Source organism: Perna viridis, chromosome 4 (assembly GCF_037379345.1).
Source record: "Perna viridis isolate PV_CMFRI_1.1 ecotype Kerala chromosome 4, ASM3737934v1, whole genome shotgun sequence".
NCBI classification, from domain to species: Eukaryota; Metazoa; Mollusca; class Bivalvia; order Mytilida; family Mytilidae; genus Perna; species Perna viridis.
The window spans coordinates 51,032,412-51,046,657 of NC_142448.1; the positions used below are offsets into that span (position 1 = coordinate 51,032,412).

General features: G+C 31.8%; 1 protein-coding gene across 1 annotated transcript in view; it reads left to right on the forward strand.

Annotated features, from left to right (window-relative positions):
• The window catches only part of LOC148620450 (protein bicaudal C homolog 1-A-like), a 59,950-nt gene that overhangs the window by 12,795 nt on the left and 32,909 nt on the right, over positions 1–14,246 (forward strand). The window contains exons 2-3 of the mRNA XM_088581347.1: positions 4,246–4,289; positions 8,522–8,591. Coding sequence (XP_088437473.1) covers positions 4,246–4,289; positions 8,522–8,591 — 114 coding nt within the window. The remainder of the gene's footprint in view (positions 1–4,245; positions 4,290–8,521; positions 8,592–14,246) is intronic.

The following is a 14,246-nucleotide window of genomic DNA, read 5'->3' on the forward strand; positions in this document are numbered from 1 at the left end:
TGATCACTCATTGGGATAAAAAGCTTTGAAGTATTTTATCAATATTTTGAAAGAAGCTCAGTTGTAATATTTTAAACATGTCACAAAATAGTGTGATGGTATATCAAGTGCTGTAGCTTTTCTGTTTATTTTAGATATTTAACAGAGGTGCAATTTCTCTTCTAAAACTTAAGGTATTGATTGTAAAAAATATCTTGTTGAAACCTATCATTAGAGATTCCATTGGATGTGTACAAAATACTTATTCATATAATTTTAGTCTTCTTTAAATATTTATATTTTTCAAGTAGCATTGAAAAACTTTTCCTTTATTAATATCTCTTTAAAAAAAACAATATTCGGCATTCTTGTTAGATGAGTGTTTAAGTGTCTGTCTTTGTAAGAATCAGGCAGTGGGTGAAACATGGTATTAAAAAACACCATTTTGACTACAACAAATATACTTATTTGCACCATCATAATCAAGGAAAAAAGACAAGGTTTTCCATATCATTTTTATAAATTGTGTATAATTTCATTGAAATGCACTGCCTCTGTCATAAACTTCCTTTTTCTAACATTCTTTGAAAGTAATTCTAATGTAGACATAATGTTCAATATTCATAATGGTCTTTTCATATAGAGAAAGCATTCTTGAGTGAAATTGTATTCTTAGATCAGTGGTTTTTTACATGCATATTTCTGATTTTTCCCAATTTGCCTGATTCTTACAAAACCTTACACTCCATATAAAATTCAAACACTGCCAATGGTAGAAATGATTCATGTTACAGAAAAAACCTCCTAAACAAATGATGCTTTTTTATGTTTGTAAATCAGATTTTCAAGTATCTACTGGTACATGTACATGTATAGTCTATTTACAGGCCTATACCTGAACATTGTATATTGAAGAAAACCATACCCTAACTCTCACTTAAGGGAGTATACCTAGGGTAAGGGACATAACTCTTACCAAACCATACCCTAATCTCTCACTTAAAGGAGTATACCTAGGGTAAGGGACATAACCAATCTTTAGAACACTTATGTAAAGCCGTTAGCTTCAATCTCATCTAAGCATCAAAGTAACTTGGATTTGTTTTATTCTTTTTCAAATGAAAGGTTGATAGGCATTGATGAATTTCAATATGATGCAAACATATCACTGATTTCAAGAGTTATGTCCCTTACCCCAGGTCTACCTTCTTAAATCAACCTAAATTAATCACAAACAATAACTCTTGAATAGGGTAAATTTCATGTACAGTCTATATATTTTTTATTTCAAAAGTGCAACAAACCAAATGAAAAACTAAGACAGTTATTTGGGCTACAAAATGTAAAACTGTTTCTGAACAAGAAATAAATGTGAATTTGGTGGGTTTATGACATGCATGAATCACCTCCTGTCTGATTTTTAGAAAGACTGCTACTTAATTCTAATTAAAGACCAGAACATGTCTGAACTAAAAAAAAATATATTTAAAGTAAATATTTAAGCAAGCTTATCAATGACTGAAGTTTTGTACAATAAAGACACTGCTAACTTGTGAAACAAAAGTAAACAGTAGATCTCCTCAGTAAAAACAGCTTTTGGCATTCCGATAAAAAAGGGAATGGTTTATTTTAGAATTTATAGCCATTTGGTACCTGTTCAATTATAATTGTTTACACTTGAATATTATGCCTGGTTCCTTGAGATAGACACAATAGTACTTGGAAGTTTATAAATAAAAGTTTGTTGATTCTGGTATCATAATAGTCTATAAATCTAGGAAATAGTCGTAAAGCTCATTGATTTTCATCCTAATGTTTTGATTTTAGCATTATGATAGCACTTACTCTAACTTAAAAAGTCATTGTGATTTTATATAATTGATAGCAATCATGCTTTATAGGACATTTTGTTTTTTAGAGAAGGTTAAATTATTTAGGTTAATTGGGTTTTGTTTTATAAACACAGAAAAAAACAGATTTATTATAAGTGAAGTCGATCTATGTAATGAATTATGAATTCTCTAGGTAGCCTTGGTATTCGTTGTGTATGCATTACCGTAATCCCATTAGAAAGCTGTTTGGTGCATGGATACTGGTATTTATTCATGTACATATATACATACATGTACATTGTTTATAATGTTTGGATGTGCAGTTTCAATGTCTTGCTGTAAGTCAGCATTATAAATTTGGTTTATTTGAATGATTTTAAGGTTTTAGAATTTGAAATTGAACTTGCCTTTATGAAAAGCAGCATTAAACTGAAAAATTGTTTAAACCAGACAGTTGTGTCAGTTTCAGCACATTTTCAACCTGTGTATACTGAACTCGTGCCTAAACATAACAATTAAAGGAGCATGATTATGAAAGGTTTCAACTGTAGTTTAAATGTAGGTTTTGTTAAAACTGGAAAGAAAAAGAATAAGATCTCACTGTTCGGAATGTTCAAAAAAATTTTCTAGAAAGAAATTGAAGGTTTGTTCTAATGTTTGAACATGTAAACAAATATACCTGGCTAAACTGAACAGCAGCTTTTGTTTGTTTGCTTTAGACAGGTTTCACAGTTTTGTTTCCGTTTTGGATACAAATTTTGTCCATATCTTTGAAAGTTATATAGAAAATGACACTTTGATACAAAGACATGTACATGGATTACATGAAGGGTAATAAGATGATCAAACTGATAAAATCTAGACAATTTTCAAAAGGGAAGTCTGTATAACAAATGGCAATATCAGGATAAAAGCAGGAAAGTCTGTATAACAAATGGCAATGTCATGGTGAAAACCGGAAAGTCTGTATAACAAACAGCAATATCAGGGTAAAAACAGGAAAGTCTGTACAACAAATGGCAATCTCAAGGTAAAAATAGGAAAGTCTGTATAACAAATGGCAATATCAAGGTAAAAATAGGAAAGTCTGTATAACAAATGGCAATCTCAAGGTAAAAATAGGAAAGTCTGTATAACAAATGGCAATATCAGGGTTAAAACAAGAAAGTCTGTATAACAAATGGCAATATCAGGGTAAAAACAGGATGGTCTGTATAACAAATGGCAATATCAGGGTTAAAACAGGAAAGTTGGAAACTCCTGCAATGTTCCTGATTTGGTACAAGCATACCCCATTGTAAATGGTGGGATAAAAAGTTTGTCCATATCTTTGAAAGTTATATACAAAATGACACTTTAATACAGACATGTACATGTATTAAATGAAGGGTAATAAGATGAGCAAACTGAAGAAATCTACACAATTTTCAAAAGGGAAGTCTGTATAACAAATCACGATAAAAACAGGAAAGTCTGTATAGCAAATGGCAATATCACAATAAAAACAGGAACGTCTGTATAACAAACAGCAATATCAGGGTAAAAACAGGAAGGTCTGTATAACAAATGGCAATATCAAGGTAAAAACAGGAAAATCTACAACAAATGGCAATATCAAGGTAAAAACAGGACAGTCTGTATAACAAATGGCAATATCAGGGTTAAAACAGGAAAGTTGGAAACCACTGCAATGTTACTGATTTGATACAAGCATACCCCAACATAAATGGTGGGTTAAACCAGATTTTATAGCGCACTAAGCCTCCTACTCCAATTATGGTTCATTATTTTAGGTACTAGTATGTTTCAATACACATTGGCAGCATAAAATTGTTACCAGTCAAAATCAGTAAAATTTGTAGTCAAAACCATGCAGAAGATGCATTTTATTGAACAATAAATGAGTGAAAAAATAAAAGGAGCCAAATACAACTGAATATACTACAGAAAAAAACTAATTATAATTTAAAACTGAACAGACACTTTTTAGTTTATTTTGAAGCATCAACATTTTTCTGTTACTGTGGATTTTATTACTTTTGTTTTCTGCCTTTCAAAGCTTAGTTAATGGTGTGGTTTCACCAGTGTCCTTGGTTTCCACTTCCCCTCCACCCAGGGGAAGCAGTTTAGGTGTGGGAAAGTTTTTTATTATGCCCCATGTTCCCTTTGGCTAGTAGGAAGCTTGAATTTTTTTCAAAAGATCTGTTGAGTTTGGAAAGCAAACTTCAAGTGTGGGAAAATTAATTCTCATTTAGAGTTTTCCCCTGGAAACCTAGAATTTGGAAAAACCCTAGAACACTGTACACTTGTTGAAGACATTTTGGTGATCTATGAAAGTATAACATACTATTTTGCTGGTGCATTTGTTACAGATTTTAATCATATCCACTCTTTTTTTTTTTATTTATCAATACAATCTAATTTTTAATTCCAGGCAGTGATCATGAAGAGGAAAGTGCTGAAGACTTCTTCCAAAGGGTAAGGCAGTAAATGTTTGTAGTGGAAACAAAAAAAAAATGTGATCACAGTTACATTTCCAGAAAATACTATCTTTTGTGGACCTTATAGTTGACTTCTGTAGAGTAGTGATTGTCAGTACTTATCCATGAACCTGTTCTCATGGGTAAAAATTAAGGAAATACAAGCTGGTAGCCAAGACCATACTTTTGTTTAATATTTTCTATATGTTCAACTGAATTTTACCCAAAAGTTTGGTAGCACAGCTCAAAATCTAGTATCCATGGGCTACTCGGGGACTGCTAATTTTTATTCCTGGTTCTATTTACACATCTGATGATTACAAGAATCAAGAACATTAACTCTTGCAAAGTGCAAATTTCATAGACAATCTCTATAATTTTTATCTTCACCCTTACTATGCAACAACCAAATGACAAACAAAGACCGGTTATGTAGTGTGTAGTTGTAAATGTGAATTTTGGGGGTTTTGGCATGCATTATGATGAATCCGTCCTGTCTGAATCTTAGGAATATAAGGAGAATGGATATGGTGAGTATACCAAAAAAAGCAACAAAACTCCACTGGGATGAACATTGTCAGCTCAACATCACCCTTGGTCTTCAATATAGAAAGATTGCTATTTAAAAATTATATAGATTGTGTTTGAAATTGACACTTTGCAAGAGTTGTCATTCTTCATTTGATGAATGAATGGATTTTACAAAAATACAGAAGAAAGGTGATATTTGGTATGGGTTTTTTTTCAACACCATGAATGGCCTCTATCATTGGCATTGTCTGAATTTCAAACATGTACATGTATATGGATTGACACTTAAAATTGGCATCTTTACCATAAGGAAGAGACGTGGTGCAATGTCTTTAAAACTGATAAATTTATAATATTATACATAAAAAAAGAAAACAAAAACAAAAAAAACAATACCCCAGTATTTTGTTCTTTGAAAAAAATATTTCTGGTATAAAACGAGTCTCTATTACCAGTATATCAATGTTGACCATAGTCCTTATTATTGAATCAAGAATGAAAATGTTTTGATTATTTAAATTTAAAGTCACAGAAAGAAAAGATGACCTAGATTCTAAATCTTTTCTGTTTTTAATATTTCTGGCAAAGTTCCTACAGGAGAGCCTTTTGGTGGGTATTGTTTCTCTAAAATCAGTATACAAAGAGTAACATCCATTGAAAGACTTTATATAAATATATACCATTGATAAACGTTTCAGTAGGCATTCCTCGGTAATAAATCAGATCAAATCTTTTTAAAAGTATATTTGTGTTAAGTGTTTATAAATCTAAATGTTTACAATTAGAAGATTAAGTCTGTAAGTGCTACTCAGTACTTCGAACACAAACCCTCAAATTTGATACTTGGATAAATTTGCAATAAAAGTTATTTTTATATGCCTATTCAGAGTTTCCCTCATAAATCTGAAATTGTACAGTGCTAACAGTCACTGCACAGCACTCTTGGTACTAAATAAATATTTATTTAACACAGTATCAAATAGCTTAGTACTCGAAAATACAGAATTTCATAACACAAAAAAAGTGGATGTTTTGGGAAATTTAAGTGTTTTAGGTATTTTGAAATTTGTAATAATACTACAAATTTTGACAAAGACAATATATAAAATCTGATATATTTCAGGGTCAGTCAAGTCTGACTACTTGTTTGTGAATACCTTTTGGGGACCTTTGCTCCACCAGCAGTGACATTAAACCACTGGTCATTAATAACAAAAATAACCAATCATATTGTAAATTTTGATATGCTGTATGTGTGTTTCAAGGTATAACCTCTTATTAGAATTAAAAATATGGGAAGGTCTAAAACCAAAAAAATTAGTTGCTTACAAGAAGAACTCTAAACCAAAACTAAAGAGGAAGCCAAATCCATCGCCAAGAGGTTCTACCATGTACAAGGAATGAAGCCTCTAAATGATTGTTTTGAATCTGTTAAGTGTTTGAATAATTTTTTTTATTTTTTTTTACTCCTTACCTGAAGATTTCACAATGACTACCAGCATACAGTAATTACATGTAACTGTCTTAACAAGATCTCTCTTCAGTATGACCTGTAAACTTATGTATGTAAATCACCTGTCTAATTTGACATCCCTCAGAAGACTGTAATTATAGCGTGTTGTTTTCCTTATTCAGTGATTAGGATTAAAATTTTGAGAGTGGGTCATTTTTAAGGGTGTTCAGAATTTCAGTTAGCCCTTTTTTCCGTCTTTGTAAAAAATTTTGATTTAAATTGGACATTTTCAGGAGCAGTTTGACAAATGGCCCATGGCCCCCTCTAATCCCAATCTCTGCTTTTTATTATGATAAAAGAATTATCATAAGATGTCAGTTAGGGTATATATATCTATATATCTGAAGCATTTGTTACTTCATTACAATTGTTTTATCTTTTTTTCACCCTCATTATCTGACCAGCTGTTTAACTTGATACATTCATTAACTTAACCAGTGGATGTTATGAAATATCTGCAAAAAATAGCAAGGCATGGAAACAAGAGTTCAGAGACATCAGAATCCAAAGACATGGCTAAAACATGAAAACAGGAGACAATTGGCATACATAGACATGGCCAAAACATGAAAACAGGAGACAGTTGGCATACATAGACATGGCCAAAACATGAAAACAGGAGACAATTGGCATACATAGAGAAAAGAAAAATAAACAAGTACTACATGTATCTTATAAACAGATAGCCGACAGAATTTTTACTTTGTCAGTCTAATTGTTAAAAATGGTAAATCCAATATAGATTTTATTAGTTGAACTGTGTGATATATATCATATTTCAATAAATTACTTAATTGGTTCAACAAGTAAACTATTTGCAATTTTTCAATATATGAATGTGATTAAAAATATTCTGTGTCACTTCCCTGTTGTTTCTTGTACCTCATCCCTGTATGGTTAATTAATAAGAACAGCATACAATTTGGCTGTCTTCTTAAAAACAATTTACTACATGTATAATTCCCACTAACTACTCCTAACATTTCCATTACTTTACATGTTAACAAATTTATTTTCAAAGTTTCACTGTGAATTCCCAGGACAAATGACATCTTAAAGTTGCATACCATTGCTTAGCTTGGAAAATAAGGCTTTCAAAATTATTATGCTAATGGTACAATGATAGTAGAAATTCTTCACAAAATTTATTTGAATAAATAATACTGAAAATCCACATTTTTACCTGTTCTGCTAACTGACAGCATGGAGGCATATTACTCACACATGTAAACAATATTCATACGCTTTTGTTGTAAGTTACAAATATGTTGACTACGTTTAATCAGAATACACACAAATAATGCACTTATAATGCATAGATCTAGGTGTGATGTGTTTTTGGTACTACATAGGGGGATGGTTGTTTGACCCTGGTGGTTAGTAAGATCATATTGAAATATTGATATGAGTTGTCTCCCCTTTTTGACAGTTTATGTCTCACTAACCACTTCTAACGTTTCCATTACTTTACATGTTAAAAAAGTAATTTTCAAAGTCTCACTGTGAATTCCCAGGACAAATGACATCTTAAAGCTGCATACCGTTGCGAAGCTTGGAAAATAAGGCTTCCAAAATCAGTATGCTAATGGTACGATGATAGTAGAAATTCTTCACAAAATTTATTTGAATAAATAATACTGAAAATCCACATTTTTACCTGTTCTGCTGACAGCATGGAGGCATATTACTCACACATGTAAACAATATTCATACGCTTTTGTTGTAAGTTACAAATATGTTGACTACGTTTAATCAGAATACACACAAATAATGCACTTACAATGCATATGTTTAGGTTCAGTGTGTTTTTGGTACTACATAGGGGGGTGGCCATTTGACCCGGAAGTGGTTAGTGAGACCTAATTTTGGGAAGAGAGTTGTCTTCCTTTTTCTGATAGAGATAACTTGTTTAACATTGCATATAGGAGCTGCATATATATTTTTCTCATCTTCATCCCTGTCTCCATGCCCAGCTCATCAGTGATTGGACCTGCAAAATTAAATGAAACAATCACTCACTTGTACTTCAGTTTATAATTTCATTGTGAAACTTGATACATGCATTAATTTTTTACAACACACTGCCACTTAAGAGCTTGAATCTATTCTATATCAATGTATTTTTTTTTTTAAAGTTGCTATTGTGCTGATATGTATTATTGATAGTGATTTTACATTTGTTTCAGATTATGGAAGAATCTAACACGAGAATCACATGGCCTTCAAAGTTAAAAATTGGTGCCAAATCAAAAAAGGGTAAGTTTTCATCATAATTATGAAGAAATGATAGTGAGGCTGTTAAGGTTTACTTCTTCCAGTGCTTCATGTCTATTACAGATATTTATATTTGCCCTTATTTGAGAAGCATATTATGGTATAATTCTGTTTGTCTGTCCACAAGTTGTACAATAAAATAAAAATGCTGTTAGGAATTTTATAAATCTTTAGAGCAATGTCTGTCCTCATGTGATTTCATACAGCTGTTTGTTAAAACTTCATTTCTGAGTTTGTGATTCCTTAGGTGCCAAATATTGTGATATTTTTGTCGCTTACAATACATTACCCTGAAACTTGCATGTTGTTATGTAAGAAAAAATTGGTGTACATTCAAACTTGTCTTAATTGACCTTCCATGAAGAACAAAATCAAGGTCACATAAGACAGGTGTTCTTTTAATACAGGTTAATTTTACTCCTGCTCTGTAGGAGAGAGGTATACTTTTTTACGCGTGCACATGTCCGTCATTCTGTCACTCTGTAACATATTTTTTTTTTCTGGCTGTTGATATTTTATAATGCAAATCTTCATATAGGTATACTGTATTGTGGAATGCGTTTTTGTTCTTATATAACATTTACATGTACTTCCTGTTAACCTTGAGAGTGAAAGTGAGGGTATCACTAGTGAGTGGTCACTTACAAATTTATTGTTGTACATACATGTAGTATGCACTACATAGGAATAATTTAATCATAATAAATTGTTACAGTATAGGTGATCACTAAGACATTGATTGATTGTATATAAACTAGGAGACACAATGTACATAATTTTTTATCAAACCATAATGACTGTTTTTGTGATGATTATGAAGGATGATGCCCAAAATGATAATTAAAGTAAGGTGGAGGACTACGTTGCCCATGATTTAAAGTTGACATCTCAAAAAATTCCAATGGTTGTCTCCATGTTATGACTGACCAATATTAAATGTTCTATTTGAATATGATGACCTTACCAAAAGTTCAGCATGTGTGATGTTATGCAAGAAACAGAAACCTCTCACTGTTTAAAGAACCGGACCCACCTTTGCTCCTGTCTTTTTTTTGCATGGTTTGTGCTGTTCATATTTGTGTGTAGTTTTTGGTTGTTTTGTCCTATATATACTGTTCTTTTTGTTTTGTAATTTTGAGAAGATTTTCACTTATTTGTTTCTAGGTATAACATCTTCTTGTTTTATGCCATTGTCTTTGAGTATTTTGCATGTAGTAAACATTAAATTTAGATACTGCATCTGAAAAAAAGATTTTAGGTTACTGTAGATTTCCATTTTTAAATGCATGATAGAAGAAAGTACTTAATGTAATTGGGTTATAACACAAATACACATCTTATCTTGTGCTGCGTTTTTATCACTTTTTTTGTATACCAACCTTTCACTTTTGATAACTAACGGAAGGCAGAACATCTAACATCTACCGGCTGATAGGAGTACCCGGTACATCAGACGCTTATAGAATAAGTTGGTGTATTTGTGAATGGAATATCTTCATTATTTACAGAACCATTATAACTGACATAACCAAGATATTCTCTTGGCAAGAGCCTAGTTGTGAGCTTGATGCATATTTATTGGCTAAGTCAGAGATTGTTTGGTATTCTTTCAAATTTATTTCTAGAGTCAGATTATTTCTGTCATTTTTCAACAATAATCACCTAAATCATGTTGAATGCTTGTTTTAGGGTTTGTATCCCCTCGCCAATAATGTTTATGAGTATTATGTAAAGATGTAATCTGTGCTTTCTCTGTCTGCCTGTCAATAACACCCTTGTGATCATTCATTGTAACAATATACATCCTTCTGTTGACTAAGAACACATTTATACCATGGGGAAACCTACCTCCCCATTTATACCATGGGGAAACCTACCTCCCCATTGATTTATCATTATTGTAAGTCAATGCCACAGGTTCAAATTTTACTTAAGGGATGCTCTGTATATATGTCTATTATTACACTTGTAAGATTTGCCTGGAAGCTGTGAGTGATTTGTGCTCCTTGTGTATTATTGCCCACTCCTTTGCCACTGTTGAAGTAGATTTAAATTTCTGGATCGACTATGGCTGTCAATGCTGTTTTGTATTAATATTTTTGCTGCCAGTGTCAAAGGTGGTTGCCTGTCAATGTTTAATCAATACCATTTGCTTGATGCTGTAAGAGTGATGGTTTGCCAACCATTGTTGAAACAATAGTTTGCCTGCCACTGTTGATGCCATGGTTTACCTACCACTATCGAAGCAATGGTTTGCCTGACACTTGATTCTGATTCATACCAAGGTTTTCTGATAGAAACAACTGGTTTTTTCTTGACACTGTATCACATGTTCTCATCATGAAATTACAGCATAATTAGCATACAGGAATTTTAGCTTCTCTGGGTTTGGTGAAATGAGGCAGAAAGTTTCTATTGAGTCAGATTATTTTTCCAATTTATTAACCTGAGGTAATGGTAACTGTTTTTTTATTTTTTCCAATTTATTAACCTGAGGTAATGGTAACTGTTTTTCTCATCAGTATATCAAATTATAATGGTTAATTTAACTTCTATAAAAACTTGAAAAGAGTTTATCTACTGTAAGATTCAATATCAGTCATATCATTTAACTGTTCTCAGGTGTGTTGTTTCTCATTGGAAATTACTTTACTCTTTTGATTCATGTTTCCTGAGACTTTCTCAAGTATTGAGTCATTCTGTGTACTTTTAGATATCAGATTTTTGTTTTACAAATTTTAGAATTTGTCTTAGTGCTATTGCAGTTAAATAACTTGATCACTACATGCATACATGAACAGTCTATGATTTTAGCCACTAGCCTGAAGCCTGAGACCAGTAAAAGTGAAAAATCTAAAAAAAATTAGTTGCATTCTTAAGAAAAATTACTGATGTTGACTGTTAGGGCTAGTAGCTGAAGAAATTTATGGTGCAGACTGCATGAATTATAACTGTTTTAATTACATAATTACATAATTTTATGGTCATGTACATGTATTTAAAATATTCATATCTTGGTAATTAAAGTTTTCCACTAACATGCCTAAGTTTTCAATTTTGAATATCACCACTTCCAGGGGAGGATCTAGAATTTGAAATAGCAAGGAGAGCTAGCTTGAGAAAAGGCATCACTCAAATTTGTGTGAGCAATTCTTGAATATTTTCTTTACTATATGAAAATGCTTGTGTTTGGATTATGTTCTGGTAACTCATTGGCTTTGCCAGTTATAGGGAGATTGCAGCCCTTCCCCCTAAATATCCCCCCTCCTGAAAATTGCCAAGGTAGGTTGCTTTTAAGAATTTAACCTTTTGCTGGTATGGACTTAATGGGTTTGGGCTTCAAATTTGTAATTGCAAATAAAATATACATGTATCAACCTCCTGCAGTTGTAGGGTTTGGCAGACACCAGGTCCACAGTTTTAATTGGAGTCCAGGATGTTTTCTCTTATTTCTATGTTTAAATTATTTTGATTATTTCATGTTTTTGTTGTGTCTGTTTTCCTTGTCTAGTTGTTATCCTTGGATTATGTTCTGTTTGTATATTGTTCAAATCCTGGTTACCTTTTCATGGCATATAACACACATGTATCTAAAGTCTTCCAAATAACCAGACCAGTCCCTTTGGTGAAAAATACATTGAATCTTAGTACTGTACATTGTATATTATAAGAACATAATGTCAGATGGTATGGGGCCAGCTATGACCTGCCTTGTGGTATGAGGATTTCCTCGTTTTTCATTGAAGACTGGTGGGTGGCCTTGGGCTGACATCCTGATGGGGTTTTTGTCTCTCTGACATAAACACCATACTTGTTCTTGTTATGACTCTCAGCTGAGCTAAATATAGACTGTCATCTAGATCAATTACAATGTATTTCTTTCAGAACCTGGTCAAAAGAAAGTTCAAATTTCACATGGAGATTCTATCATCTGGAAAATAACTTATCACCAGTAATAAATACAAACTGTATGAGAAGGAACCTTGCAGTCCTTTTAAATTTTCAATCAAATTTGACTTATTTACTGTAAATTAGGCTCTGGTGACCCATTGTGTGTCGTCTTGACCCAAATCAATTGTGTTCATATTTTCTAATATCAAAAAACATTTTCATAAATAGTGTTGTTGATAGATTTATTCAAGATTTGGCAGGTAATTTGAAATGTCTCCTTTTAGACCTTTTTGTTATTGGTAATGTGTGAAAAATCTTCAAATTAAAGGTTTACAATTTCAGTAGTGGTTTGAAATATTATATTGACACTCACAGCCAGGTGTATGGAAGTCTGTTTCTGTCATCGTGATAAATAAAAGTTGCAAAAAATTATCTCCAAAAGTTGTGACAATTTGGGTATTTTGTCGACATAAATGACAATTTTATCTCAAAAAGTCACGATAATTTTTCGCAATAGTTAGTAAGATAATTATGTCGACCGTTCGATATAATTACATGAATTATCGCGACTTTAAGGGAACCGACGACAACTTGTGCCTTTGACATAAAATATTTTCACGATAAATTATGACAGCTTTATAATACGATGACTTTATGTGCTAATTATCATGACAAATCGTGATATATTAACTCAACTGATCGTAAAAGTTAAGATATATCTGTCGACATAAACTATCGCAATCTGAGAATTTAAAGTTGTGAAAATGCTAACTAGTGTCAACAACAAAACATGTGAATTGCGATATATCATGTTGACTTTTTCGTGAATTAACTTGACTTATTGACTTAATATCTCGACAAAAGCTAGTTTTTCGGGGTAAGTAACGATAAATTATTGCGAAATTTTGCGTTCATCGAAATTATATATCAACAATTCAAGTTATTTCACAAAAAAGTCAACATGATTTATCACAATGCAAAAATTTTGTAGCTGACACTACTTGTTATTTATGTCGACAAAATATCCCAATTATCACGACTTTTCGAGATAATCTTTGGCGACTTTTATTTATCACGATGACAGAAATAGACTTCCATACAGGGGAACCTTTATGATCTCCTCTGTGAATCACAATGGTTGAAAAAAAAAGGAAGTACTTGTATAGGTTTTTCATGTACATGTAGGTCTAAAAAAAAAACCCATAAAAAAAACACCATATTTTTTGGTCAATTATGGACAAATATTGCTCTAGTCCATCCCTAGACCACTCATTCTACAACGATTTGAAGAGGTATTAGCTTTCATGGTGTAGCAATTTTTTTTTATTATTGCTGTTTGACACAAAAGTACTAACAGTATTTCTGACAAAATTGATTTTTAACACTACATAATGGATAACAGTGAATATATTCACTTGACAGAAACCATGAACATTTTCAAGCAACTACATAATTCATATAATTATTCCTTTGTAGTACCTACAGTTGTAGACAGGTTTTATATTATAGATAAACTCTTTACAAACTGTTCAAACTCTTTCAATAGATTTGAAGATACCATTATAGAAAGTAATTGTATTTTAAGTTAAATATGATATTCAGTTTTAACGTAATTCACACATCATCATTATTGCATTTTTTCGTCGTTAAATTCAAATAATATTTTTATTGATCGTTTCAGGCCTTTGCTATTTTAAAAGGAGCCTAATACCTATAGTGTTGTTCATGTTTTTCATTGAATATTGA